General features: G+C 66.5%; 2 protein-coding genes across 14 annotated transcripts; one reads left to right on the top strand and one right to left on the bottom strand.

Annotated features, from left to right (window-relative positions):
* Positions 1-1,251: 1,251 nt before the first annotated feature.
* FRMD1 (FERM domain containing 1) lies at positions 1,252-27,483 on the bottom strand. 13 transcript variants are annotated; one of them, XM_043457197.1, is made up of 15 exons: positions 26,741-27,483; positions 14,287-14,390; positions 13,991-14,106; positions 9,438-9,528; positions 8,436-8,515; positions 8,068-8,150; positions 7,086-7,272; positions 6,690-6,845; positions 6,374-6,439; positions 6,203-6,271; positions 5,425-5,599; positions 4,780-5,091; positions 3,630-3,769; positions 3,465-3,547; positions 3,069-3,209 (listed from the first exon to the last, which is right to left on the bottom strand). In XM_043457197.1, the coding sequence occupies exons 3-14, from the start codon at positions 14,057-14,059 to the stop codon at positions 3,497-3,499; spliced, it is 1,479 nt and encodes a 492-aa protein (XP_043313132.1). In that variant the 5' UTR covers positions 14,060-14,106; positions 14,287-14,390; positions 26,741-27,483; the 3' UTR covers positions 3,069-3,209; positions 3,465-3,496. The 13 variants fall into 13 exon arrangements, with proteins under 13 accessions (XP_043313126.1, XP_043313129.1, XP_043313125.1 ...); XM_043457191.1 differs by having other exon boundaries at positions 1,252-3,209; positions 3,465-3,769; positions 13,991-14,103; XM_043457194.1 differs by lacking the exon at positions 3,630-3,769 and having other exon boundaries at positions 1,252-3,209.
* Positions 22,160-24,023, top strand: LOC122433999 (opioid growth factor receptor-like). The gene is made up of 4 exons (XM_043457109.1): positions 22,160-22,288; positions 22,930-23,195; positions 23,322-23,609; positions 23,862-24,023. Exons 1-4 carry the CDS (start codon positions 22,276-22,278, stop codon positions 24,021-24,023), a joined length of 729 nt encoding a protein of 242 aa, XP_043313044.1. The 5' UTR covers positions 22,160-22,275.
* Positions 27,484-27,763: the final 280 nt, after the last annotated feature.

Here is a 27,763-nt window from a genome sequence, read left to right on the forward strand (position 1 = left end):
TGTTCCCCAACAGGCCCCGCCCCGGGCCCCGCCCCTCCTCCCAGACACACCCATGCCGCAGGCAGCCCCGCCCTGGGCACGCCTCCAATGCTCAGACTCGGCCCCTCCGCCCAGACACGCCCCCTCCGTCAAGGCACGCCCCCCTCCATGGCCACGGCACACTTCCCCCAACAGGCCACGCCCCTGGCACGCCCCCTCCGCCAGACACGCCCACTCCACCCAGACACGCCCCTCCGAGAGCTGGGCAGCCCCGTCCCCTAGAGCCACAGCACACCTCCCCCAACAGGCCCCGCCCCGAGCCCCGCCCCTCCGCCCAGACACCCCCTCTGCAGGCAGCCCCGCCCCCAAGGCCTACATTGCGCCTCCCAACAGGCCCCGCCCCAACCCCGCCTCTTTGCCGAGACACGCCCCCTCCACAGGCAGCCCCGCCCCCAGGGCCACTGTGCCCCGTGCTGGCAGCCCCACTCCACGCGCTGGGGCGGGAGCTCTAAGGGGGCGTCCCTCCTCTGCGCCGTGTCCACTCATCACGTATGCCTGCGTTCGTGTGCACACACGGGCACGCCTAGGGGTGTGTGTGGGTCCTGGCCCCAACCTGACGCTCAGCTCTGCGCGACAGCAAAGCAGTTCATCGGGCTGGGCTCGCTCCCACAAGCTCCTTTAAAGGAAAAAAGATCATCGTGGACTCCGGATCGGGTCAGATGTGACCTCGGGAATTCGCAGAGAAGCGGGGCTGCAGGTGCTCCGCCCCGTCCTCCAGGCCCTCGCCTCACTATCCTCGCCTCCTGCTCATGTGGCCACAGGCTGGGTGTCCTCAGGAGCCCTGCTTGCGGGAGCCCAGCCGGGCGTGTGGGCACCCCCTGCTCCCAGGACTGACGGGCGGACCCTGGTGCTGACCGCGCTGCGTGCTGGGAGGGCTGCCCCCGTGTGCCACCTCCCTGGGGCCGCACCTGACCTCATGGGTGACCCCCGCCTAGGGGAGAGGCCGCCCTGACTGGCCCATGCCATCCTGCCTGCTGGCCCCTTCAGCAACCCCAGACCACAGGTAAGGGCGGCTTTCTTGTCACACTTCAAAAAAGGAAACAGATCAACGTGAGCTCCAATGGCGGGGCTGGCCTTCCTGACAAGCTCCTCAGGCCATGCAGAGTTGGTTCCCCATGGGGTGAAGCCCAGAAACCTTCACCAGGGCAACTGGGCACCAGTGGCCGCGCCTCCCTGCCCACCCAGCACAGGCTGTCCAGGTGCAGACACGGCCCGGCATCCAGCTCTTTATTTGTGCCTGGTGTGTGCACAAACAAGACTCCTTTCACAGAAAGGACCCAGAGGCCCAGTTAAGACTGGGATGCACTCTCTGCCCCCTGGGCTCAGGCTCCGTCTGTCCCTGTGTGGTCCTCACACATGGGCAGAACCGGGGGGACGGTACCATCTCGGGCACAGTGCTCAGAACCACACAGGTCAGTGCAACCAGGCAAAGAGGGCGGGGGAGAGGCCGGAGGACCTGCAGTGGGTTAAGCCACACAGCCCGCACCCAGGGGCCTGTCACCTGCCTCAGGCTGGCATTGCCTGTGGAGTCCCACCTGTCCAGAGCAGCCCCCCAGAGCCTCTGGAAGGGAGGCAGGGGCCCATCTTGAGTCAGGAGGCAGGTGAGACGTGCACCAGAACATCAGGGAGAACAGAACGCCAGTCCGAGACCGGTCCCTGCCCCAGTCAGGCCCAGCCCAGCCCCTCTGCACCTGCCTCCAGGTGGACGGCTTTGAGAAAGGCCCGCACACGCAGGACCCTCCGGGTGGGATGGTGGGGGCCATGCCTCTACCCAGGGGCAGCCTCCCTGACTCTAGCAGGAGACAGAACACCTGTGGCCCACCTCCCTGGTGCCCCTCACCCAGCGGGCCCAACCCCGAGCGGGACGCTGGGCCTCGGCCGCCTCTCAGTCACCCGCAGGGCAGCCTCCAGCCAGGGTCAAAGTCTCTTAGAGTGCTTTCCAGAAATCCCTGTGAAACTCCACTCAGCCGTTCAGCTGCCAGTGGAGAGGTGGTGAAGCCTGGGGGGAGGTCTCGCCCTATCTCCCCCCACCTCCCGTCTGGCCTTCTGATGCAGGGAGGGGGCGGTGGCCACAAATGGCCTGGGGGTGGTGGTGACCGGTGCTGACCTGACCAGAGGCCAGGGCTGCCTGAAATCCAGACGGCCTGAGGCCAGATGGACACTGGGGCTGGAGATGGGGAGGGGCCTCCTTCGGAGCCTGACTTGTGATTCGAAAGGAGGACACTCAGGGTTTCCTTCTGGAACATTCCTTCCGTGCCCTCAGAGGGGACCGTGGCTGAGCCTGCCCCTCCCGCTTCCTGTCACCAGATTCACGAGCTCCCCAGGACGAGTGTCCATGCAGCCCCGCAGTTCCAGGCCTGGTGCCTCCTGTGTACACACGGCGGACAGGGTAGGGTCCGCCGGGGGTCTGGGGCGATGCAGCTGGGCTCATGCTTCCCCCAGGGGCCTGTCCAGCAGGCCCAGGACTGTGAGTGGCAGGCGCTGCGGACAGGGTGGTCTGGAGAGCCTGTGGCCAGTGCAGCGACCACGACAGTGACCCTGAGCTCCAGGCTCCCGGGAAGCTTGCTAAGACCACTTCCCTGCAGGTTGGAGTCAGCCCACAGCCCACTGAGTGCGGACCGGATCCCCAAACTTTGGCTTCTGCCTCCTGGAGGCATGGATGGAAGGCGCTCAGAGTGGCCGTGGTCCCCACAGCAGGGCAGGTGAGGCCTGCTGGGCACCTCCAGGCTTGGCCGTCAGAGCTGGCCCACACATCCGCAGGTGAAGGGGGCAGCGCCAGAGGCCACGTTCAGCATGGCCGGGGAGGTAGGGGCCTCAGGGGGGGCGGCTCAGATGGACAGAGGGACTGGGGGTGGGTGGGCAGAGCCCCGAATGGATGGAGCCACACTGCAGGGACAGAGACCCAAGCAGGTGGAGCGGGTGGCGTGGACCGAGCCCTGCGGTGGTGAAGCAGCCCCTGGGGGCGTCTACACCACAAACTCCTCCGGGAGCTGGTCCTTCCGGAGCCGGCTGGGGGACAGGGAGTTCACGGACGCCCTCAGCCCGGGGTCCAAAGCTCGGCCGAGGGCACGGGCGCGGGGTGCCGGGCGTGGGGCGGGCTCGGGGCGCGTGTGGTCCAGGCTTCGGCTATGCTGGTCCACATGTCCAGCTGCCGCCTCGGGCTCCAGGATCTGCAGGCAGAGATGACGAGGAGCTGCCCCCTGTCTCAGTCCGGCTCCGTTTCCCTTCCCGCCCCCCTTAACTCACGCACGCAGCCAGGAAGACCCCCTACTCCAGGCCAAGCTCTCAGTCCCCCACCTGCCTTGTCCCCCAAAACCTCACCCACCCCCCCTGCCCACCAAGTCTCCTATGGGCCCTCTGGGGGGCCCCTGGCCTGACGGGAGACGAGGGAGAGAGCTGGCTGCCCGGCCCACGGGGGGACCTACCTGGTGTAGGGTGGCCTCAGCGCTCGGCGCCCTCAGGCTGACCAGCGTGACCTGCACCACAGCCAGCGGCTGCTGTGGGGAGGCTGCCGGGAGGAAGGGGTGTGAGCAGGGCCTGGGGACAGCCCTCTGCTCCTGGCAGAGGGGGGGCCCACCCCTGGGACCCACCTTGGAGATGAGATTGGGCACATCTGTGGCTCCACGCCCCCTACTCCTCCTGGGGCCTGGGGTCGCAGAGCGGCGGGCTGTGACCTCGGACCCCCGCCTGCAGGCCACCTGTGACCCCCCCATGCGAGGGGTGAGAGCCCCTTCAAGAAACGATGGTTTCTGTGGGCGACCTGGGCTCCTCCCCTCAGATGGTCCTCCAGGAGCCCCCCGGCCCCTGCGCCCGCCTGCCAGTTCCCACTGCCCATCCTTCCACACTGGCCGCTGAGGTTGTCCAAGTTCTGACGTCCAGGAAGATGCCATGTTACTATTACTGACATTACTGCTCACGCTGGATCGAAGACCACACGCTCGGACAACGCCTCCGGGATGGAGGCCAGTCTGTCCTTTACCGGAGGACCAGACACTCAGAAGGTAGAGTGGGCAGGACGGCTTGATCCAAACCCGCTGTGTGACCCTGGGTGACCCTGGGTAGCACTGGGTGCTCCTGAATGATGCTCAGTGACCCTACATGACCTGAGTGACTCTGGGAGGCCTTGGGTGATGCTGGGTGCCCCTATCTAACCTTCGGTCACTCTAGGTGAACCTGGGTGGCCAGGCCCTGAGGCTTACATCCATTCTCCAAGGTGCTACAGATGCCCAAGGATTAGCAGAGTCTGTGTAACCTTCCTGGGGTGACCCCTTCAGGGCCGCCCACTCCCAGACCTACTGCGGAAGCATCTCCGAGGACCAGGAGCCCATGCTAAGCTGGGTGGGCGCTTGGTCCTGGAACTCCCACAAGCGGCCGAGTACAATCAGTGGCCGCCTGTCCTGTGACTTCTGCTAACCCTGGGGGCATCAAGAGAGAAAGCTGGCGGAACGCCTTCCTGCAGTGGGGTCTTTAACGAGGGACGCTGGCAGGGCCGGGCTCCCTACGAGGGACCCGCTGCAGGGGGCTGAGGGGCCGCCACCCGCCGTGTCCGCAGGGAGCCCGGTCCTCCCTGCCCCTCCCCGTCCGCCCCCTGGTGCAGGGACTCTCATGTGACCAAGTGTCCAGGAGCCAGGGTCACGCAGGCCCTGGCCCCCAGCGGTGCCCCCAGCGGCGGCTCAGCCGGAGTCTAGCCAGGCGGCAGGCTCCCCGTCCCCTGATCCCAGGTGTCCCCCACACGCCCACCTCTGCCTCCGTCGACCGTTCCAGGGCTGTTCTGGCTGCTGCTCGGGCTGCTGGGGGGCTCCTCTGCAGGGAGCGCCGCGACCCCCTCGGGCTCATCCACGGACATCTCCTCCGGCTCCGCGGGCCCCGTGCGCTGGGGGTTGACCTCGAAGCCCAGTGAGAGGGAGCTGCAGCGGCTGTCAGCCGAGAGGCGCGAGCGGAGACTCGGGGGGCGCCCGTCTGCCCCAGCCTGGTCCCCACTGCCTGCCGGCTCCGTGTCCTGGTCGGCGTCCCGCGCGTCGCTGACATAGGATTCCCGGTAGCACTGCTTCTCTGTGCGGGGAGGGGCGGCGGCCGTGAGAACAGCGCGGGGGGTGGAGGGGCCGCACGCTGGGGGAGGCCCTGGGGTCCGGCCTGCAGCCAGGCCCTGCGAGCCGAGGCCTCCCCGGAGGCGCGGTGGGGGGAAGGAAGTGCCACCCGAGACCAGGGCCCCCGTGTCCACTGTCACTGCCCGGGCCCCAGGCGGAAGCTGTCATCCGGCCTCGGCCTCTCTGCCCCAGGGGCTACCGCGTCTCAGCCTGGGCGCACGCACACAGGCGCACGCACACAATGCATGCCCGTACGCTCGCGCGCAGGTCCTGCCGGCCGGGCGGGGATGGCGCCCACCTTCCGCCTCCTCGAGCTGCCGCAGCTGCTGGCGCGCCTGCTGCAGGCCCAGGTGCAGCTGGTGGCTGGTGCGGAGCAGGCGCAGCAGGTGGCGGGAGCGCCAGGCGCAGCCCGTGCGGAACACGAGCCTTCGGGCTGCGGGCTGCCCGTGGGGCCAGAGCTCGAACTTCTCGCCCTGAGCGGAGAGGAGCCCCGGCTGTGACTTCACGAGGAAACCAGACGGCGGCATCGCCAGGCCTGGGGCTGGGAGGCTCCCTCCCGGTCTCTGTCTCACCGTCTGATTTCGCCTGGCGGGGGGTGGGGGCCTGAGAGTGGCTGTAACGTGGGGCCCTCTGTGCTGGGCTGGGGGCTTCTGGACCCCTGGGCCCACGGCGTGTGGGGCGCCTGAGGCCAGAGAAGGAGCCGATGGCCAGCCCGCGCCCAGCACCCACGCTCCGCCCCCCGCAGCGTGCCAGGCCAGCCGTCAGGCCTGGAAGTAGAGTCCGAGATGCAGGGTTTCCATGCCCCCCCGCCCCGACCCCTTTATTGTCCCCATCCAGGAGTCAGAAGCTCTCCTGGTGAGGAGAACCAGGCAGCAGGCCCCTCAGGAGGGCGAGGGCGCTTCCGGGGCGGGGAGGAGGGGGAGCTCCGCGGCCTGACCCCCCAGACACAGACCTCAGGCTGGGCCTGCGCTCGTGGTCGATGACGTTCCCAGTCAATGCCCTGCAGGAGGAGCGTCTACCAGGCTCCCCTGGGGGCAGAGGCCCACCCCCTAACCTTGACCCCCTCGGACACGCACCAGAAAGGCCAGCTTCTCAACCTGGGGCCAGGGGAAGTCGTAGAGAAGTTGTGGGGTGCGGTTCACTTCCTGCAAGACAGCAGGGTCAGCCGCGTCCACAGTCAGCCAGGGGAGGGTCAAGGCCAGCGCTGGGGGTAGGGCGGGGGCAGAAGGGGCGGCCCCTGCAGTCACCTGGAAGACCTGCACCCCTCTGAGCGTCAGGCCCAGGATGATGGTAGGTTGGTCCTCCTTCTTATCCTAAAGGGACACGGATGTCCGTGAGGTCTAGGCCCGTGGACCTCCTCACTGACCCTCACTGGTGGATCGGGGAATCTGCGGGCTGAAGGGGGTTCCCCAGGCCTCCTCCCAATTCCCCTCTGGTCTGGGCCAGGGTCGCGGTCCTGGGATGGCCGTGGGGACACTCCCCCTCCCCATCCTGGTGGGCCCAGGTGGCTCAGCCGATCCTGGCCCTGGAGGCGTGCCCCTCGCCTCCCCATCCCGGAGGGACCTTGTAGAGCCTGAAGAAGTGCACTGGCACGTCCTCCAACCGGCAGGCCTCCCGGATGAAGCGCAGCTCGGCCTCCCGGGGGCTCAGGCCGCGCTGCTCGCGGTGCAGGGCGGGCGCGTGTCTGAGGATGTAGGCACTGCCCCTCTTGGCGATGATCTGCAGGGGGAGCCGCCGCCCGGTCCAGCCTGAGCCCGCCCCCGCCCCCCTGTGGACCCCGCCCCCCATGGACTCCGCCCCGCCGTGGATGCCCCACCCTCCCCGGCCCCCAGTGGACTTCCCCCACCGTGGACTTCCCCCACCGTGGACTTCCCCCGGCTCCGCCCCCCACCCACTCCCCTGCCCTTCACCCCCACTCCCCCCCTCGACCCCGCCCCCGGGAGGGAGAGAAACCCTCACCCACTGCGGGAAGTAGGCCTGCGGCTGGAAGTAGCAGCCGGCGTGCGCCGCCCGGCGGTGGTTGCCCAGGTCGGCCTGCAGCCCGTAGGCGGCCAGCAGGAAGTAGGCCTCCTCGCGGTGGACGCAGTGCGAGCGCAGCACGCGCTCCTTCAGGTGGCGATAGTACAGGTGCCGGGCCGCGCGGTCCCTGCGGGCGGCGGGCGGCCGGGCTCAGGGGCCGTCCCCGCGTCCCCCGGCCTCCTGGACCCCGACTGGTCACCCCCAGGCTCTCGGGGCCTGCGGCGGGGCAGGCACAGGTGGACGTGCGGCTCCTGAGATGCCAGGTGAGCAGGGCCCAGGGCCCGCCGGCCAACCCGGTTTGCAGCCGCCCACACCCCGGGGTGGGTCCCTTTCCTCTGCTCACTGCCCGCCCCGCGGGGGGCAGGGCACCCAGGGCCAAGTCCACATCTAACACCACTGGAGCGACTGGCCCCATGGCAAAGGGCCACCCTCCCTCCGCCCAACATGCCTGTTCGCCCCCTGAGACTTTTCCAGAACCTCACACAACTGGGCAGGCTCATGGGGGCCCAGCTCACCTGCTGGGGGGTGGTTCCTGGACCCAGGCCCTGCTCACCCCCAGGCCTGGGTTCCAGGGCCTCTGTTACCCCACCCAGGCTCTGGGAGGTTCTCTCGGGAACGCAGCCCAGGGGCTCAGGAGGAGCCTGCAGGGTGCCTGCCCGGCGCCTTTCCCTCTGGCAGGGCACCAGCAGGAGGGCGGCCCCCCACTTGCACAGGAACCCTCAGGCCCTGCCCCCCCCCCCCCGCCAGGGAAAAGCGCCAGCCCAGGGCATAAAAATGCCTGCCCTTGAAATGCACTTGTTTGTACCCGGTCCTCACAGGCCTCTGACTGGGAGGTCGGCTGCCCCCCACCCTCCCCTCCAGCCTCAGCGGCATCCTGACAGCCCGTCACCTTCTGGGAGGCGTGAGAGCAGCGAGCTCCTACCTGATGAGCATTCCGTTTTCCACGTAGTACTGCACCCCGAGGAAGGCCACAAAGGGGGCGCCTGGCCTGCCGCCGCCCTGGGGCTGGAAGCGTGGGGCGCAGGCCGCAGTGAGGCCTTGGGGTGGGGGCTGACCGCTGGCTGGGGCGCCGGACGGAGCCACCACCCCCATCCCCGCAGACCAGTCTGAGCCCATGTGCGTCCTGCGGGCGGCTCGTGGCTTTCTGTCACTTTGTTAGAGGGGAAAGCAAGCGTCCAGAACACTCGGGGCACTCGCCTGCACCCTCAGGCCCAGCCCCATGCCACAACCCGGGGGATGGGGCCGCTTGAGGGCCAGCAGCCCGGCCTCCGGCCTGGCGCGCTGACTTACTCCGCGTGTCTCTCGCTTCCAGTCCTTGGAGAAGTATTTGCTGAGCTTCTGCTCCAGATCCATGAAGACGTGCTCATTGTCTACAAAGAGAGGCAGGGCCTGAGCACAGCGTGCTGGGGCTGTGAGAGTGTGTGTGTGCGTGCACATGAGTGCCACTGTGTGTGTGTGTGTGTGCACCAGTGTGAGCGTGTAAACACGTGTGAGTGACTGTGTGCATGAGAGTATGTGCGTGTAAGTATAATGTGTGTGAGTGTGTGCGTGGTGCATGGGTGTGAATGTGTAAGTATGTAAACATGTGAGACGGCGTGTGTGAGTGTGATATGTGTGTGCACGTGGATACTCGAGGATGTGTGTCTGAGTGTGCATGTGAGTGTGCGAGTGTGTATGTGCCTGTGCCTGTGTGTGCATGTGTGCACCAGTGTGAGAGCATGTAAACACATGTGAGTGTGAGTATGTGAGTGGTGCATGGCTGTGAATGCATTTAAACATGTGAGACAGTGTGCATGAGTGTGATCATATGTGTGTGGATACTCGAGGATGTGTGTGTCTGAGTCTGCATGAGTGTGCAATTGTGTATGTGCCTGTGCCTGTGTGTGCATGTGTGCATCAGTGTGAGAGTGTGTAAACACATGTGAGTGTGTGCATGTGAGTATGTGCATATAAGTATAATGTGAGTGTGAGTGTGTGAGTGGTGCATGGGTGTGAATGTAAGCATGTAAACATGTGAGACGGCGTGCATGAGTGTGATCATATGTGTGTGGATACTTGAGTATGTGTGTGTCTGAGTGTGTGTGTGAGTGTGCGAGTGTGCATGAGTCTGTGCCCGTGAGAGCACGTGTGTGCTCTGATGTGGTGAGGAGGAATCGCCCCATGCCCCTGGAACACGGCACGGGGGGGCACCAGGCAGAGGCCTGGGATCGTCTCCCCGAGCACCCCCCACCCCTGACCTGGGAAGGGGCCGGGGTCCCGGGGTCCCGGGGTCGCCAGACGATCCTTGCTTACTTCTGACCACGCTGAGGCCAAAGAAGTGGGCTTCTCTGATGCCAGTCCGGTCGCACACCTGCTGGAAGAGCTCGCGCCCCGTGGCCTGCACCTGTGAGGGGGCAGGAGGCGCTCAGGGCACAGCGCGGGGCAGTGCCCGCGAGGGGGGTGAGGAGGAGGGGTTCCACCGAGCAGAGCTGGCGGGCAGGGGCCCGGCTCAGTGGGCTCCCCACCCAGCGGGGTCAGCGCACAGGGTCCCCGGAGGCTCCCGGGCTGACGACGAGGTGTCCCTCCCTGCAGTGGGGCTCCTGTGAAAGAGGGAGGGGTGCCGATTCCAGAGAGAGCCTGCCCCTCCAGGGACAGAGGCCGGGCGCCCCCCACGCCTCCCCACCCTAAGCCAACGTCGCCAGGCCACTCCTGGAAGTGGGGCTGGGATCTGGGCACCCCTGAAAGGAGCCGGTCGTGTAGGGGCGGGTCTGTGACTCCCCACACCCCGCTCCTGCTGCAGGCCCGTCCCGCTGGGTTCCAGGGCCAAGGCCGAGCCCCCAGCCCTGCCGCCTTCCGGCCCCTCCCAGCTCCGGGCGGCCTGTCCTGGGTGTGTGTCCACCCTGCACGGTCAGAGCCCGAGCGGCCCTTTCACCCGCATGTGCCCAGAGGAGGGCGTGCGCTCTCTCAACTGTTAGCCAGTCTGCTTTCCATTGTCCAAAAATGCTTCAGTCTGCCTAAAAAGTCCATTATACCAAACATCCCCCAGGATTAAATTTCCAGTGGTCTCACGAATGTTGGCGTTTTCCTGCTTTGTTGATTGGACAGAGCTCAAGGCCTTGATTTTGGGGCACCCGGGCGCTGTTCCCCGTGGCCAACACGTTTCCTGGGTGCCTCTGGGCCTCCGTCCTCTGCGTATCCCGGGCTGGTGGTTGGGCCGACAGATGGAAGCTCCCGTGCTGGCCGAGTCCCTGCGTGGGAGGCTGGCTGAGGAGGCTGCAGGTGGTGGGCCCGTTAACCCCGGGCGGCCGCGGGGCTGGAGCGCAGTGGCCCTGGGTGCTGAGCATGGGGCCTGGCCCGGGGCGTCCGAGGACGCTGCTGCAGGCTTCCTGGGGAGGCCATGGCTCCTGGGACTTCGGGGCGGTCTGTCACCAGGGCATCTAATCGTCTTCAGTCAGAGGGGCGTCCCGCTTCTCACTGGTCCGTTCCTGGGGGGCCGGCCTTGCCACTGTCCCTCTGACTTGTTGAGGGTCGGCCCCTCAGCCTGCCATGACGGTGACTCACCCTCTGGGTCTTCCCAGCCATCGTCTCCTGACGCTCGGTGTGAAGCCGCTGTGCAGGTAAACACGGGGTCCGCCCGTGCGCTCAGCCCGGCATGCACACGCCTGGAACTAAGCTGGCCCCAAGTTGCAAGGCCAGGCGGGGAGCCTGCAGGAGGCCGCCCTGTGGGACCCGTCACAACTGAGTTACGTGTCTGCATCCATGGGCTCACCTTCCTTCTGGCCGCGCGTCCTCCAGGGAACCTGCCCTGGAGGGTCCCTGAAGAGCCAGGGAGCAAGATTTGGAAAGTGCAGGGAGACACGTGGCCCTGACTCGGGAATTCAGGCCCTCACGTGGGCAGGGCCCACACCCAGCACCTCCCTCCCTCCTCCCCTAAGTCCTCCTGCTGCCCCCTCCCCACGGCCGGCAGCAGCTCTCAGGACACAGTGAACCCCCTGAAGACCCACGACCAGCTCGCTGGATGGGGACAAGGGCTTGGGGCCTCGGCTCCAAACCAGAAGAGCGTCCCTGAGCAGAGAAGCCTTGAGGCACTGCGGTCCTTCCCAGCCCGCCCCAAGGGCAGGCCTCAGGGAGCCGGCTCTTCGCTAGGCCCCTCCCACGGTAAGTTCTGCTTTTTCACAAACCACAGCTATCCTTCACTGCCATCACCTCATGGCAGACAGATGGGGAAACAGTGGAAACAGTGTCAGACTTTATTTTCTTGGGCTCCAAAATCACTGCAGATGGTGACTGCAGCCATGAAATTCAAAGACGCTTGCTCCTTGGAAGAAAAGCTATGACAAACCTAGACAGTGTATTAAAAAGAAAAGACATCGTTTTAACGACTAAGGTCCATCTAGTCAAAGCTATGGTTTTTCCAGTGGTCATGTATGGATGTGAGCGTTGGACTCTAAAGAAAACTGAGTGCCGAAGAATTGATGCTTTTGAACTGTGGTGTTGGAGAAGACTCTTGAGAGCCCCTTGGACTGCAAGGAGATCCAACCAGTCAATCCTAAAGGCAGTCAGTCCTGGGTGTTCATTGGAAGGACTGATGCTGAAGCTGAAACTCCAATACTTTGGCCACCTGATGCGAAGAGCTGACTCATTTGAAAAGACCCTGATGCTGGGAAAGATTGGGGGCAGGAGGAGAAGGGGACGACAGAGGATGAGATGGTTGGATGGCATCACCGACTCAATGGATGTGAGTTTGGATGGACTCCAGGAGTTGGTGATGGACAGGGAGGCCTGGCGTGCTGCGGTTCATGGGGTCGCAAAGAGTCGGACACGACTGAGCGACAGAACACCACCAACACCAAAACACCTCCAATGAGGACACCCCCTCAGGGACCAGCCAGCTTTATAGGTGCTTCTCTACACCTCTAAACTTGACTAAGACAGGCCCGTGAGGGGAGCGGTAAGGAAAGAGAGACAGAGTCCGTCCTCCCTGGACGGGGCCTGAGCACCCGTGACAGCTGAGCACGCGAGACGCATCCCTGTGGACGGCAGCTTCCTGGGCCCCCATCCCCCCAGGCCCCCTCCACCCCGCATTCCCAGGAAGGAGATGCAGAAACAGGAGCTTCCTCCTCACAGTTGGGGACGGTCAGCAGAATCGCTCCGGTCATGGGCCAGGTGAGGGCTGCCTCCCCCTCCCCAGCACCCCAGCCCCGCGGGGCCTCTGGAGCACCCTCGTTCCCCCACGCCTCCACTCCCACCCCTGCGGGCAGGGGCAGCCACGCCTGCAGCAGCGAGATCGCACACAGGCTCCGGGACAGGGCTCAGGCTGCAGCCCCAGCTGGGCTCCCAGCTCCCCCCAGCCCTGGACCTCGAGTCTCCCCCTCTGGGGAGTCAGGCCAATGGGGGTGAGGGCCCCCAGGCTGCACGTCGAGAGGGTGAAGGGAGGGGGCAGAGCCCGCCACATCAGGGCTCCAGTCAGTGTGGAAAGGGGCCACCCTGGGCCGCACGGCGAAGAGGGGATGGGCCAGAGGAGCCTGCAGCTCAGACCCCTCGGAGATCGGCCGCCCTGAGGGCCAGAGCCCCGGGCTCAGAAGAACCTGAAGGCGCGTCACTTCCGCTCAGCACCTGGGCCAGTGGGAGACCCCGTCCCCGACCGCAGCCACCATGAGGTCCCGGCTGGAACCGCCCGCCCGTCACTGACCCCCTAGCCGCCCCCGAGTGCCGAGGGCCAGGCTGGACGCCGGAGGCCCCGCGGGCGGGCTCTGAGTCTGCCCCGCGACCCGCCCAGTGTCCCTACGCTGTTTGTCCTCAGGCCAGGCCCCACGCGCCCCGCACCCCAGCCGCTCCCGGGCCGTCCTGTCGGGGCGCTGGGGGCGGGTTCTGGTCCCTTAGCCCCTTCCAGGGAGGGCGGAGCGAGCAGGGTCCCGCCTGCGTGCCCCCGGTGCTGGCCGCCCGCAGGGGCCCCGAGGACGCCTGCGGAGGGTCCCTGGGGTGGCCGGGGCCTGGGGCAGGCGGTGGGGAGGGGAGCTTGGTCCCCAGGGCTGTGCTTCCTCATAGACGACTGGTGACCCAGAGTCGGGCGCAGGGGGACGAGCAGCGGCTTCTCGGCCTGAGACCGCGGGGCGTCTGCGGGAGCCCGCGGGTCGCTCGCTGCCTCAGAGCCTCCGCCCGGTGCCCCCGCCCCGTGCCTGCTGAGCGGGGCCAGGCATTCATAAGGGACGGTCCACACCGCTCCTGAGAGGACGGCCTGAGCGTGTGAGCCCAGGACACCGTCCAGTGAAGCCCCGCCCCGCGCCCCGGCCCAGCACCAAGGGGCGGCCCTTCGCAGGGAGGGCGGGGCCTCCAGGGTCCAGCCGGAGCCTGTGTCCGCCGGAGGCCCGCAAGGCGCGGCGGCGCGGCTCTGTGGGGGGCGGGGACTGTGCGGCAGGCGGGGCTGGGAGGCGGCTTTGCGTGAGAGACCCTCCCTGAAGACTCCGACCGAGACCTGGGCGGGGGAGCCTGGCCACTCAGGACGGACGCCGGAAGTGGACAGCGAAGGGTCAAGGGGAGGCAGGACCTGGGGCTGCGTGACGGCATCTGCTCTGAGCATCAGGGAGGTCTGCGGTCCCGGGAGGACACCTGCTGCGTAAACGCAACGTCTCCCCTTCTTGTGAGGACCACCGCGGTCTGTTCCCCGGGGAAGGACCTCACGGTCACCCACAGACAAGGCGGGAGAGGCCTGACTCACCGCTCACCCCACGGCCCCCCGCCCCCAGGCCCTGCTCCCCTCCACGCTCACCCCACGCCCCCCCCCCACCCCCGTCCCCAGGCCCTGCTCCCCTCCACGCTCACCCCACGGCCCCCCGCCCCCAGGCCCTGCTCCCCTCCATGCTCACCCCCACGGACAGCCGCAGCCGTTCCCGTGTAGGCAGCAGCACCAGCACGTCCCGGAGCTCCTCAGTCATCCCGCCAGCCGCACACGGTTCTCGGGACCAGGGCCTTCCGTCTGCTACTGCGGGGAGGACTCGTCAGGGTGGGGAAGGGCTGGCAGCTGGCATGTCCCCAAGGGGACGGGGCCGCGTGTCACCAGAGGGATGGGGCTGTGTCCCCAGGGGGACGGGGCCACATGTCCCCACTCATGGGGCCGTCTTCTGCCGTCCGGCCGCAGGCAGGGTGCCGCACCCAGACTCACCCAGCTGCCGGCTTCCGGGGATGGGTGCCCTGTGAGCTCCTGGCTGGGAAAAATGCTGGCACTGGGGCCAGGACAAGGTCCGGGCTCCTAAGTAGCTGCGATGCCTGGAATGCAAATAAACACGCAGGCTGGCTCCACCCTGCTCCCGCTGACCCCTCTCCCCAGCGGACCACCTCCTCCTCCAGATCGGGGACTGAGCGTGGCCCCAAGGCCCCGCGTGGACCGCAGACCCAGGGCCCCACGGGGAAGCCAGAGGGGCTGGAGGGGCGTCCCGAGGGACAGGCGCCCCAGGTCCCCATGGCTTCCTACCTCCTCTCACACCTGGAGGGAGGTGAGCCCAGAGGTAGCGAGGCCAGTCCCCAGACAAGGTCTCCCTGAAGGCTGCCCTGGCCCATCAGGCCGGGGTCCCTGCCCCCTGCTGGCCAGGGGCCCCTGGAGAGTGGAGCTCCTGACCTCCCAGCTGCTGAGAGAGCACGGGGAACGGGACAGCCGCAGGTTATTTCCGTCCCCGCCTTCGGCCCGCACCCTGGGCGTCTGTCCCCAGGTGAGCTGGGGGGCCCTGAGCTGCCGCATCTGAGAGGGACTGGGGGAGGCTTCCAGGCCACAGACACGAGGCCCCTGGAGGGCAGCTGGCTGGCCCCGGGAAACTCGGTTCCCGCTGTCCTTACGTCGGGCCCCACCAGGGTTGGAAGGCGTGGGCCATGGGCGGGGACATGCAAAGCCCTTCTGGGCTCTGTCTGCCCCTCGCTGCCCGCCCTGTGCCCGCCCGCTGTGGGGGTCACAGGGACTCTGAACAGCCTGCCGCCCTTTGTCTCCAGGGTTAGGGCAGCCCTGCTCTCCTCCGAGATGTGCGTGTCCCTTTAACCTGCGACTTGAGGATTTTTCCAACGGCTGAAGAGCCGGAAAGCGGATACTAACCCCTGACCCCGCACCTGCGCCTGGCTGCCCGACTCACTGCCCGCGATGCCCTGTGAGCCACAGACCATCCTGCCATGAGGAAGGACGGATGCGGGTGCGGCCCCTTTCCATGAGTGTCCGAGCAGCGGCAGCCAGGCACGCACACACACAGGAACCCCTGGGGTGCAGGCAGGGGTGCAGAAGTGGGGCTTCTCCCAGGGAAGGCGCCAGGAACGGACGTCAGCCTCCACCGGGCAGCTAATGAGCACAGCCCAGGGGCTCTGCCCCGGGTTCTGGATCCTGGTCTTTGTCCTCTACCTTGGGTCCTGCCAAGAGTGTTTCAGAAATAAAGCTTCCAAAACACAGGCCCAAAAAGTACAGGTTTCACACAACGACGCAGGAAAACCATTCAGCAGTAAGTAGGAGCAAACTACTGGTTTGTGGACAAATGTCAAAAAATCACGCCAAGCGGAGAACACGATTTACACGAGTCCATGACACGTGCTAGAGGCCACACCCGAGGCAGAAAGCAGGTCCGCACAGCCCGGCTGGAGGCGGCTGCAGGTGGGCGACGTGCCGCGGTCAGGCGGTGGGGGCACGGTTGTGCATTTACCAACTCACTCTATTGTTCATTTGAATGTATTTTTAACATGTAAATTGTAGCTCAACAATGCCATTAAAATACTCTATACAATAGTAGAAAACCACAAAAAGTCATTCCATAGAAGGCACAGAATACAATGCAATTGTCTGCCAGGAAAGCCGCTTCTAGCAGGCGTGTGTGCCTGTGTGTGCCCTGCGCGTGCAAGTGTGACAGAGTGAGCATGTGCGTGCCCTGATGTAAGTGTGCCTGAAGTGTGCGTGTGCATGCCCTGTGTGCGCAAGTTTGACAGTGAGCGTGTGCATGCCCTGACGTGACTCTGCCTGACAGTGTGCGTGTGTGCCCTGCGTGTGCAAGTGTGACAGTGAGTGTGTGCATGCCCTGTGTGCGTGAGTGTGACAGAGTGTGTGTGTGCGTGCCCTGATGTATGCCTGACAGTGAGCGTGGGCATGCCCTGACGTGACTCTGCCTGACAGTGTGCGTGTGTGCCCTGCGTGTGCAAGTGTGACAGTGAGTGTGTGCATGCCCTGTGTGCGTGAGTGTGACAGAGTGTGTGTGTGCGTGCCCTGATGTATGCCTGACAGTGAGCGTGGGCATGCCCTGACGTGACTCTGCCTGACAGTGTGCGTGTGTGCCCTGCGTGTGCAAGTGTGACAGTGAGTGTGTGCATGCCCTGTGTGCGTGAGTGTGACAGAGTGTGTGTGTGTGCGTGCCCTGATGTATGCCTGACAGTGAGCGTGTGCATGCCCTGACGTGACTCTGCCTGACAGTGTGCGTGTGTGCCCTGCGTGTGCAAGTGTGACAGTGTGTGCATGCCCTGTGTGCGTGAGTGTGACAGAGTGTGTGTGTGTGTGCCCTGATGTATGCCTGACAGTGAGCGTGGCATGCCCTGACGTGACTCTGCCTGACAGTGTGCGTGTGTGCCCTGCGTGTGCAAGTGTGACAGTGAGTGTGTGCATGCCCTGTGTGCGTGAGTGTGACAGAGTGTGTGTGTGTGCGTGCCCTGATGTATGCCTGACAGTGAGCGTGGGCATGCCCTGACGTGACTCTGCCTGACAGTGTGCGTGTGTGCCCTGCGTGTGCAAGTGTGACAGAGTGAGCGTGTGCATGCCCTGTGTCACTCGCCTGGCCCACCCCGTGTCCAGTGAGGACCCCGGTCCAGCCCCTGCAGCCCTTCTCACGGCGCTTCTTACAGCACTGCTTTTACTTCTTAAGGTGCTTCTTTTATTCCCACTCTTTCTGGAGGGGCAGTTGGCCAGAGGCAGCGCGGCTTGCTGGCTTCATCCATGGGGAGCCTGATGCAGAGAGGTCCCTGCTCCAGCGCCTCTGAGACCACAATGAAGACTCCGCTGAACTCAGGGACGGGTGCTTGCTCTCATGGCATGTCCAGGGCGGCTCCGAATTCCGAGAGGCAGACTCAGCCTGGGGGCAAGCACAGGGGTCTCACTGCTGCTGGGTGGGAGCCATGCAGAGTGCTGGGGCCTCCCCGAGGCGCCCCCGCCAGAAACTGAGGACTCCCGGCAGCCCTGGCCAGGTGACGAGGCGCCAGGGATCGCTGCCCCTCACACCCGACGCCCTGCCACCCCAGTAACCTGTCCGGCCCCCACAGCTCCTGCCCAGCCCCGCCAGCCAGTCCAGGAGCAGCTGCGAGTGAAGGGACCTGGTCCTGGTTGGACCCACTCCTGGGCCCTCCCCGGCCGGGCTGGGTGACAGAGCTCCTGGGTCGAGGGCCCATTAGGGGGGCACTTGCCTTTTCCAGTCCACACAGCTCTCAGGAACGGGGGCCCGGAAAGGAGGGCAGAGAAAATGGGGACACGGGGTCGGCGGGGGGCAGAGGTGACCTGAGAGGCAGCGCCCGGGTCACAGCCTCTCCCTCCTGGCTGAGGGACTGACCCCTGACGGGCGGGGCCCCTGAGGTCAGGGCGAGGTCACCCCCAAACAGGGCCTGGGTCCACATCCGGGACGGAGCCTCTGGGCGTGATCACTGCCCCTTGCTGCCCCCTCCCCAGGGCCCCCCGCCCAGCCCTCCTTCTCCCCCACCCCTTCCCCACTCAGCCTGGCTGTGCTGCTTCCGGAAGGCGGTCCTGGGGCCTGGACGGTCCTGGCCCGCCCCACGTCCCGGCCACTGTCCCTTGAGCAGCCCTTGCACACCCACCTGCACTTCCCGTCTCACTCCCGGCTTGGCGTGAGTGCGGCAGGCATGGACCAGGGGGGCTGATGTGGGAAACAGGGTGGCAACCCAAAGCCCGACCCCCTGAGGCTGAGAAAGAGGCCTTGGGGGCCAGGACAGCAGGGGGGGGTTCCCCGAGGCTCTCAATTACTTCCCCCCACATCAGCCTGACCCCTGAGGCTGAGAAAGGTGGAGCTGGGGGCGCTGTGGGCCAGGACAGCAGGGGGTCTCCGAGGCTCTCAGGTCCTCCCCACCCCGTGTCGGCTCTCCTGGGGTCACGTCACGAGGGGCAGGAACACTGTCTTTGTCCCCCCATCTTGTGGGGTCTCCCCTCTGGAAAGGGCCTGTCGCCCTCTGCGGCACGGGTTTAAATGGTGCAGCAGAGCACAGATGTGGGACCCGTGAGCTGGGACTTGGGGAGGGGGGGTCACAGCACAGGGGGTCAGCAGAAGGCAGGATCTGGGGTCTGCTAGGACCACCCCTGAAGGATGGCAGGGCTGGGGGCCCTGGGGAGAGCGGGCTGAGCCACACTGACCGGCCCCTCACTTCACGACAGGTGGGGGGCAGGGACACCCTTGTCCCCACAGTGGGGATGAGGTCGGGCAGACGGCAGGGTCCGGGGCTTGTCCCAAGTGTGAGGCTGTCACTTGGGGTGCGGGGGGCCAACTGGGGTGTGCTCAGGCCTGTAACTGCTCCAGCCACCCCCCCACCCCCAAGTCACCCTCACCAGTCCGGTGAGGACGGCGGAGGACCCCTGGGATTGCCCCACGTCAACCCCCAGCCCTCCTCGGGGCAATGCAGGCCGGGAGGAGGAAGGTGCCCAAGAGGACCCGAGTCAGCGGTTATCACCGGCAGTGGCCGCGCCCACCCGTGGCTCCAGCTGCCCTTCAGCCCGGAGAGCAGATTCTTAGAATTCCCTCCGGGAGCCTCCTCTCTGCTGACCTGGCCAGGATTGTGATTTAGAGCCACGATGACCCCACCCTCCCCGCCCAGAGAAAGAAGCCAGCTGTGCATGGATGGCAATTTGCTCAACCTTGCCCAAACTTTGTGGAGCCGGCGGGGGGCGGGGGGGAGGGGCAGGGGCTTTGGGGGCGGGTCAGCCCTGCCCACGATCTGCGGGCGTCTGGCACACGCTCCGCTGCGCGAGCACCTGCCTTCTCCTGCGTTTAGCGAGGCTTAGCAGTAGTGTTAACTTGCTCAGTCGTGTCCGACTCTTTGGGACCCCACAGACTGTAGCTCACCGGACTCCTCTGTCCATGGGATTCTCCAGGCAAGAATACTGGAGTGGGTTGCCATGCCCTTCTCCAGGAGATCGTCCCGACTGTCTGCCGGCTGGACGCCTCTCTCTGGCTGGAGGCGCCGCCCAGCTCTCCAGAGTAAGCCCCTGCCCCCAATGGGGCCCCCTGCCCTTGGTAGAGTGCCCTGGGTTTTGTCAAAAGGCTGCCAGGTGCCAGGGCCTCACGCTGGGGCCTTGTCTGGTTTCAGAGGCTGCGCTGGGCGTGGAGCTGGTGCCTGGGCCCTGGTTCAAACCCAGACTGGCCGCTGGCAGTGAGAGAGTGGGGAGGGATCCCTGGGTCCCTGAGGCCCCGCAGGTCCTGGGCTAAGTGACCCGGTGGGTGTGGGGCAGAGGGGGGAGGGGCGTGCGGTTTACTTTGTGCTGGATGAACGGAAAGCAGATTTTTGCTGCTTCTGAATGGTCTGCGCGCTGGAGGGCACTTCTCAACAGTGCCGGGAAGGCGCGGTCCCTGCTCTCGGGTCCCCTGAGGCCTTCAGGAGTCCCACACGGACTGCGCAGAGCCAAGGGCAGAGCCGGCCACTGTGGGCCTGCTCATCTGAAAGCAGGACTCTGCCCTGAAACCGGTGTGAGGGTCTCAGCGAAGAAGGAAAATTGCGGGACACGCAGTGCCCTCCAGGGAGGAGAGACGAGCCGCCCCCATGCCTGGCGGGCCCTTTCCTTAATCCGCTCGGGAGGAGTCTGCAGAGCCCGTAAAGCCATCCAGATCACTGGGAAACAAGACGAGCACCTCCGCCTGGACGCCCGCCCCTCCTCCCCCTCCGCCCCCTCCGCCCTCTCTGCCTGGGTGCCCCGCCCCTCCTGCCCTGCGCCCAGGACAGCAGCCTCGGGGGTCGCCTGGGGTCTTTCTCCCACCCAAAGCCTGGAGGGCAGCAAATGCTCACTGCGTCATCTTCAGGCCACGCCGCCACCTCCACCTCCCGGTCCACACTCCTCTCCTCCAATGTGGATTTGGGGGGCTCCCAGATCCTCCTCTCTCAGCTCCCCCCACCCAGGACCCTCGACACCTCAGCCCTGAGTTCTTGCTGGAACGGGGCGGATCACACACTCTAGCCAAGAATGGCTCCCACCTCCCGCCGAGAAGCAGGGTCCTTGGCCTTCGAGCCCCTCCGAGGGCCAGCCCGGTCTGTTCTCTGCCCCTGGACCTTTGCGTGTGTGCCCCCCAGGACTCAAGGTCATGGCCGGCTGGTCATCCCCCGTGTCGCCTTCTCTCGACTGAAGAGAAGCCCTGTCAAAGGTGCTGGACCAACGCACTCAGCGTTACACTCGACCACGCCCGGAGCAGATGTCACAGTAGACCCCGACCAGCATCCTTCTGAGTTTACCGTTTGCTGACTTGTACGGGGTGGCTCGGGCTTCCTGGACCGACCCACGGTTTCCACTGGCTCGAGGTCACAGCAGTACACGAGAGACATGAACCATGCGGACTTAGAGCTGCTTCGCAGGCCCTCCAGCGGGCTCGCGGGTCTCTCTGGAGCAGGCACAGCAGAGGCCACGAGGTGTCTGGGGCCCTGCTGACCGCGTGCGCTGGGAGCAGAGACCACGGGGTCATCTGGACCCGGCCTCCTGAGGAGCCTCTTGGAACGGCTGCTGCTGCCCGGATGGCCGAAGTTCCAGCGCTTTCTGCTTCTTCACCGGGGAAGCCAAGTTCTGGTGCGGGTGGACCCCACAGACGGGCCCCTCTGGGGGGTAGGTGGCGTTAAACGAGGCTGCTGTCTGCTGGGTTGTGTGCAGTGACCCCAGGGCCCCTCGTTCAGCGTGGGACACTCCACACACCAGGTCGCCCCCCACTTGCTGGTAGGGGCCTCTGGCGAGCTAGGTGACTCCTCCCGACTGGCTGGTGGGCCCAGCGTACATGCCTAGACCCCACGGGGCAGGCCTGATGCTGTGTGGAGCCCGAGGCGGGGAAGGGGCGGGGGCAGCATCCCTGGGGGAGGGGGAGTGGCCATTGCCTTCAAGGTTCCCAGGCTTCCTGGAGGAACTCCTGCCAGAGCTTCCAAAGCCCAAATAGACCCTGTAACGCATCCTTCCTGCCTGCCTTCCGCCCTCAGTGATGGTGGCGCCGGGCAGGGGGGCGCCCCGATGTGCTGGGGTGTGTGCTGCCCATGAGCGCTCTGTCTACACGGTGGACACCGGGGCTTCTATCCTGACACTCTCGTTCCGGAGCGAATCTGAGGGTCAGCCCAGGACACAGAGGCCCCCAGGCAGGACAGGGTTCAGGGCCCAAGCTCCACGGAGCAGGAATCTCACCCCCACAGCGGGGCACCTCCCAGGGAAGCAGGGGCTTCCCACACGGGGCACCGCAAAGGTCTCTGTGCGTGCACGCATGCTGTATCTTCAGTCGTGTCCAGCTCTGTGTGACCCTGTGGACTGTAGCCCGCCAGGCTCCTCTGTCCATGGGATTCTCCAGGCAGGAATCCTGGAGGGGGTTGCCGTGCCCTCTTCCAAAGGGTCCTCATTACCATTTATTTTGCATCCACCACGAGGACCTGAAAGGTTACTGGGAGGGGCCCCCTCCCTCGAGTCCCAGCCTGGCCCTGCCTGGCGACCCCCAGGGCTGTGCTGGCCTGTCAGTCATGGCCCTTGGAAGAACACTCTTTATTCCATGATCCGGGTCATGCACACGTCAGGGAGTGCAAGGCCTCCAGCGGGCCTCCCGTGATGGAGGGCGTGACTGCCGGCTGACCACCGGCTGGACCCAGATCGTCCATGCCCCTGTCCTCGGAACGCGGCTTCTGCCCACCGTCCACGCACCAGGGACCATGTTAGGGAGGTGGCCTTGCAGCAGCTCCGCAGGGCAGAGACGGCCGGGACGTGACCTCGACGGAGCCCTTTACTGCCTCTGTGTGAACGTGAGACCTGGGCGGTGGGCCAGTTCCGCCTGGTGCTGCCCACGGCGAGCACGGTATCTGAGGTCCTCGCTTATCAACTGTGCCTGCCGTCCGGGCTTCTCCGAGCCCTCCGTGTACGAGCAGGTCCAACTCTCACCCAGCAAACTCCTGAGACTGCGAACCAACCAAGCAAAGCATGGTCAGTGGTGGTGAGCGCAGCTCCCCCATCGCTGTTCCCTATCTGTGGGCGTGCGCTGGGGGCAGCGGGAACCTCATCAGGGCCCAGTCATGAATGTTAGCTGGCTGCCCGGGGACCCTGGGGCCCAGCACCCTGCAGGGGCCGACAGGGCTGTGCCCAGCTCAGGACCACACATGGCCCCCTGGCCGCTGGGCCCTGTGTGTCCTCCTGGCTGGCCCACCCACCCGGTGCGGGGTGTTGCTGTGATGGGATTCTCAGATGTCACGATCAGTTGGCCTTAGGTAAAGCCGATGACCCTCCACGGCGCGGGCAGCTACCCTCTAGGAGGTGAAGGCCAGGAAAGACCAGGCCCCTGGAGGGAGAGGACGCCCCTCCCCAGACGGCCTCCGAGGAGGGAGTGCCTGCCCTCCTCCCTTCTTCCTTCTGGGGCCCAGGGCCCCCTGGTCCAGGGGAAGGGGCCGGGGCGGGGGGTGCTGCCCTGCTTCCTCCTGGGCCCAGAGCCCCTCTGGTTAAGGTAGCAGGTGTGGGGGGCTCCCCTCCTTCGTCCTGGGCCCAGAGCCCCCTGGTTCAGGGAGCAGACCCCTCCCTCCTCCCCGGGCCTCTAACCCTGACTGTGTCTCTCTCACCTCACCCTCCCTCTCTCCAGCCCAGCTCCTCCTCACCCAGAATTCTACCGGAACCTCACCTCGGGGCCCCCACCTCTGCGCCTTCTCCAGCACCGTCCCCTCAGCCTGGGACATGCTACCTCCGGCCCCAGCCCTTCCCACGGTCCTTCCCACCGTCCAATGGCCTCTACCAGCCAGTCACCCTGGCCCCGACCCTGTGCCCCGCAGACATTGCAGCTCGATCGTGTCCCAGACTCTGTCTCCCGTGTCCGGGGCCGGTCTCCTGGCCAGCGCCCCACGCTCCCTGCGCAGGTGCATGCCCCACTGCTGCACGGGCCCTGGGGGTGCACACGCTTGAGGCCCAAGGGGCCAAGTTACTCTCTGGGGGGCGGAAAACAAGCTGCAACGTCACCAGCTACCCGTGGCTTTCTTCATCAGAGTGTCGTCCGCTCACCCCATTCCTGGCGCAAGGCGTGCACCCCGCGAGACCCCCTTAAAGAAAGGACCGACTGTCAACATCCACTGTGCCGTTCACCTGCCCTGGCCCCTTACCCCGGCCGCTGGGTCCGGAGGGCGGTGCCTCCAGGACATCTCGGGCGGAGGCCTGAGGAGGAGGAGGAAACAGCCGGGGGCGGGGTCCCCGAGGCGTGGGGGCGCGGCACCGCGCAGGCGCCTTGGGGGCGAGTCCTTGCAGACGCTCGGCCTCCCTCGCGTGTGTGCATGGCGGTCAGTTACTGTCTCAGTCCTGCTCTCCGTGTCCCGACAGCTGGACCTGGGGGCCCAGTGCCCACGGGCACCCTGCATACCTCTGCTCCTTCCCCCTCCTTACATTATCGAGTGAAATAACCCGAAGAACAGCCCCCTTGGTGATGCCAGCGCCCACGAGGCAAGTCCAGAGGGGGCGCCGGCCGCGGCCACCGCGTGTCCCTCTAAGGGCCCCTGGGAGGGCAGTTGGGGGCCTGGGGTGCTCCATGGCAGGGCAGTGAGCGGGACCACCCGGCCGTTTCCGGGCCGTGTGGCGACCCCAGGGCTGCGGTCCCTGCAGTGCTGGACCAGGCGCTGGGCGCCCGGCTCTCCCCTCCCCGTCGGCCACCCGTCTGTGTTGTGACGGTCACGCTCGCCCTCCCGCTTGCTCACTGACAGCCTCACGGAACAACCCCGCCTCCGCCAGCCCCCCCCAGGGCCTCCCAGCAGGAGACCAGGAGGGCGTGGAGCGCGGGGCAGCAGCGCCCTGGCGGGGGTTGCAGGACAGGGGAGGGGCCGAGCCTAAGGGTGCAGACCTAGGGATGGGGGCCCAGCCCAGGGGAGAGGGACGGGGGGAGGGGGCGGAGCCCAGGGGGACGGACGGGGAAGGGGCGGGATCCAGGGGAGGGGGAGGAGCCCAGGGAGGAGGGACGGGGAGGGGGCGGAGCCCAAGGGAAGGGGCGGAGCCCAGAGGGAGGGAGGTGGAGGGGCGGAGCCCAAGGGAGGGGGCGGGGCCCAGGCGGAGGGACGTGGAGGGGGCGGAGCCAAAGGGCGGGGGCGGGGCCCAGAGGGAGGGACGTGGAGGAGGCGGAGCCCAGGGGGAGGGACGGGGAGGGGGCGGAGCCCAAGGGGGAGGGACTGGGGCGGACCCGAGCCCTGAGCCAGGAGGGCAGGGAGACGCGAGGCTCCCAGAGTCAGAGACGTCCCGCCTGCCGCCCGCCCTCTGGCCCAGGTTGGTGCCGGCTCTAAGGACGGGAGGAGGGGAGGATTAGGGGACCTTGCCCCTCTCCTGAGTGACACGAGCCCTGGAACGTCCCTAGGTCCCGCCTGTGAGAGCAGAGACCCGACCACCCCCTCATAATCCAGCCACGTTGCACACCGGGCAGAGGTCCTGTCAAGTACAAAGTGCCTGGTCGGCGTGCCAAGGACACACCACACTTTGAGGAAGCCAGTGACTCTGGGGAGGCCAGTTCTTGTACTTTTCCAAACCAACCACTTTCCTGAAAAAACTGAAGCCTGAAACAGACGGGCCAGGAGCTCAGGAGCAGGTCTGCCGGCCCAAGCCCAGGGTCAGCCCTCTGCCAGGGGGGCAGCCCCAGCCACGCCCACGAAGACGCACAAGCGGCCCCTGGGGGTCGGTGGCCGAGGCCTGGGGGACACAGGCCCGCCCCCTGTCCGCACAGCTGGTGCTCAGCCCACCCTTGTTGAGAGCAGAACGGCGCAGAAAGGTCTGGCTGACTTAAGCTCCTGGGCAGTTACTGCTTAGAGAAGAAAGGTCCTGCTGGGAGGAGGGCAGGGTGTCATCAGCAGTCCCTGTGGGGCAGACTGGTCCTGGCTACCCTGGGGCTGGGGTCAGGTGACGGGCGACCAGGCCCTGCCATCAGAAGCAGCCGGCAGGCCGCCACCTGCCTTGTTCTGCTGCGAAGCACACTGGGGTCCCAGGGGCCCGTCTTCCGGGTCTTGGGGGCCGAGGGTCTCCTGAAGGTCAGGCTCACCTCTCTCATCCCCTGAAGGGAATGGTGCTGGACCGGCATTCAGGAGGATGAGCAAGGAGGACAGCAGCTCCTGGAAGAGCCGCACAAGGGTCCTCCAGCGCACAACACCCGCTGCCCCCAGCCCCGCCGCCACCAGGCCCAGCCCAGGGCCATGGACGGGGGCATCAGAACGCCAACGCCAGGCCCCCGCTCTGCCTAACCACACCCGGGTCAGCGGGCAGCCGGGGCCTCTGCGTCCTGTGTCACCAGGATCCTCTGTGTGGGAAAACACTTGGAGGTCCAGGAGGAAGGATCCGGATGGGGCCACGGTAAGCAGGGGCGACTGGGGGAGCCTCCTCTTGTCAACAAGCAGCTGGCCCCCACAGCCACCCCCCGGGTGAGACCATCCGCCTGCCTGGGTGGGGCCTTCTTGCGGGCACCCTCCCTCTGCCTACTTCTGGGGGGACAGGCCTGGCACGTCCCTCCCCCCCCCACCTGCCCCTCCCCCGCCGGGATTGGGTGGAGGGGTGCGGGGTACACTTTGTTTCCAGGCACATTTTAATGGAGGCAGGGTGACCAAGGTCCCACAGAAACGGGGGTGCAGGGCCGTGTCAGGGCCCAGCTCCCTGCTGACAGTGTCCTAGAAAACCCCTTCTGTTTTCAAGGAGACCTGGCAGGAAGCAGGGACACTGGCCCGCGGACCCCAGACCACCTCTTGTACCCCCGCGCTCGCCTCAGCCCCCACCCCACAGAGCCTGCCAGCCCTCCACCGCCTCCCGGGGCCTGAAGGAGAGAGGCTCCGGCTGGCCCTCTGCTTGGCGACTTGCTGCCAGAGTCCTTCTGTAGCCTTGCTCACTGCCAGCCCCCAGCACCCACGCACAAACCTCCAGAACCACCCAACCTCCGATCTGCAGGTACCCCACACCCTGCGCTTCCCTCTAGATGCTTCTGGGGGCAACAAGAGACAGGAACTCGGCCTAGAACCTGGGTGCCGGTCCTGCAGGACGGCCCTTTCAGAGGCTCGGAAAACCTGCATTTCAGGCCACCCCTGGATGGAGGGTGGGGGCCGGGGTACAGGGGGCCCAGCAGAGGCCGTGCTGAGAGGAGACGGGAGGGAGTGGAGGGCGGGGGCCGGGGCTCTTCCCGAAGGAAGGACGGGCAGGCAGCGCACGGAGTGCTGTGCGCGGAGCTGGCCCGACCTGGTCCGTACAGCAGAGCCAGACCAACCCGGTCCCCACAGCAGGCCCGGCCCGACCCGGTCTCCACAGCGAGCCGGCCCGACTAGCCTCTACAGCAGGCCCAGGGGCGGTCCCGAGGCTTCGGCTCTGGACCCAGCTAGTCGCGGCGGAGGCGACAGCCATCGGCCAGGTCCAGGCCGGGACGCAGGAAGCGGCGCCTCTGGCGCCCTGACACGCTCACCTGCGGGGATGGGAGTCCGGGTCCAGGCAGGGCTCACGGGTCCGGGTCGGGGTCCGGGTGGGGGTCGGGGTCCGGATCCGGGTCAGGGTTCGGGTCTGGGTCCGGGTCGGGGTCCGGGTGGGGGTCAGGGTCCGGGTCCGGGTCAGGGTCCGGGTCAGTGTCCGGGTCGGGGTCCGGGTCCGGGTCTGGATCTGGGTCCGGGTCGGGGGGCTGAGGGTCGGGGCGGGAGTCCAGGTCCGGGTCCTGGCGCCAGCGTGAACTTGGCTGCCGCTGGGCTGCGGTCCGGGTGGAACCCGCGGAGGCGGCGGTTGGGGGCGACCCCGGGGGAGGGGCCGGCGCCCCCCGCCCCGCCCGCCTCCTCCTCCGCCGGCCCCGCCCTCGCCGGCCCACTCCGCCCACCTTCCTGAGCTTGCCCAGTCCCGGCCTCGCACCGTCGCGGTTGCTGCCCTTTGCCAGGGTTGCAGCTGCGCGGGGTCGCCAGGTCCTCGGTGCCCCTCTCCGGGGGTCTCACGGGCCCAGGCCCACCGGGGGACCCAGTGGAACGGTCCCGCCTGCCCTCGGCTGGTACTGGAGGCGCGGCGGAGAGCACGGAGCCGCGCGGAGGAGGTGCGGGGAGCCTGGCTCCCTCGGGGGACGCGCGAGGCCTGGTGCCGCCCGCCCGGCGATGCGCGCGGCTCCGTGCTCCGGGCACCGCGCTGGGGCCCGCAAGAAGGAGGCGGGGGTCGTGATCCGAAGAGAAGCAGCTGAGGGCTCTGCGAGTGCGCACCCGGAGCCCCAACGTCACCCGGTCCCAGCCTCGCCTCTCTAAACAGCTTCTAGAGTCGACTTCTATTATTTCAGTTACTTACTCTCATGAGTCCCCCAGTTAGAGCGTAAGCTCCACCAGGGGAGGTAGTTCTGTTTGCTGTTGAAACCGGGACACCGGGAGGAGTGGCTGGCACCTCATGGTTGTTTGTTCAGCTTCAGGGCCACATGCAAGCCACCCACTGGGGTGAAGGTTTCGGCTTCCGGGGACTCTGCCAG

Source organism: Cervus canadensis, chromosome 33, assembly GCF_019320065.1.
Source record: "Cervus canadensis isolate Bull #8, Minnesota chromosome 33, ASM1932006v1, whole genome shotgun sequence".
In the NCBI taxonomy this organism is placed as follows: Eukaryota; Metazoa; Chordata; class Mammalia; order Artiodactyla; family Cervidae; genus Cervus; species Cervus canadensis.

What these genes read in the sequence shown, in the direction of transcription:
- FRMD1 (XM_043457191.1), bottom strand. Translation starts at nt 14,059, where the DNA reads ATGACTGAGGAGCTCCGGGACGTGCTGGTGCTGCTGCCTACACGGGAA. An exon ending in ACTTCTTCAGGCTCTACAAG is followed by an intron (nt 6,440 to 6,689) that starts GTCCCTCCGGGA and finishes GTGTCCCTTTAG; the next exon opens with GATAAGAAGGAGGACCAACC. An exon ending in GCAGCTCGAGGAGGCGGAAG is followed by an intron (nt 5,092 to 5,424) that starts GTGGGCGCCATC and finishes CTCCCCGCACAG; the next exon opens with AGAAGCAGTGCTACCGGGAA.
- LOC122433999 (XM_043457109.1), top strand. An exon ending in GCCCCACGCTCCCTGCGCAG is followed by an intron (nt 23,196 to 23,321) that starts GTGCATGCCCCA and finishes TTTCTTCATCAG; the next exon opens with AGTGTCGTCCGCTCACCCCA. An exon ending in CCTCGCGTGTGTGCATGGCG is followed by an intron (nt 23,610 to 23,861) that starts GTCAGTTACTGT and finishes GCTCCATGGCAG; the next exon opens with GGCAGTGAGCGGGACCACCC.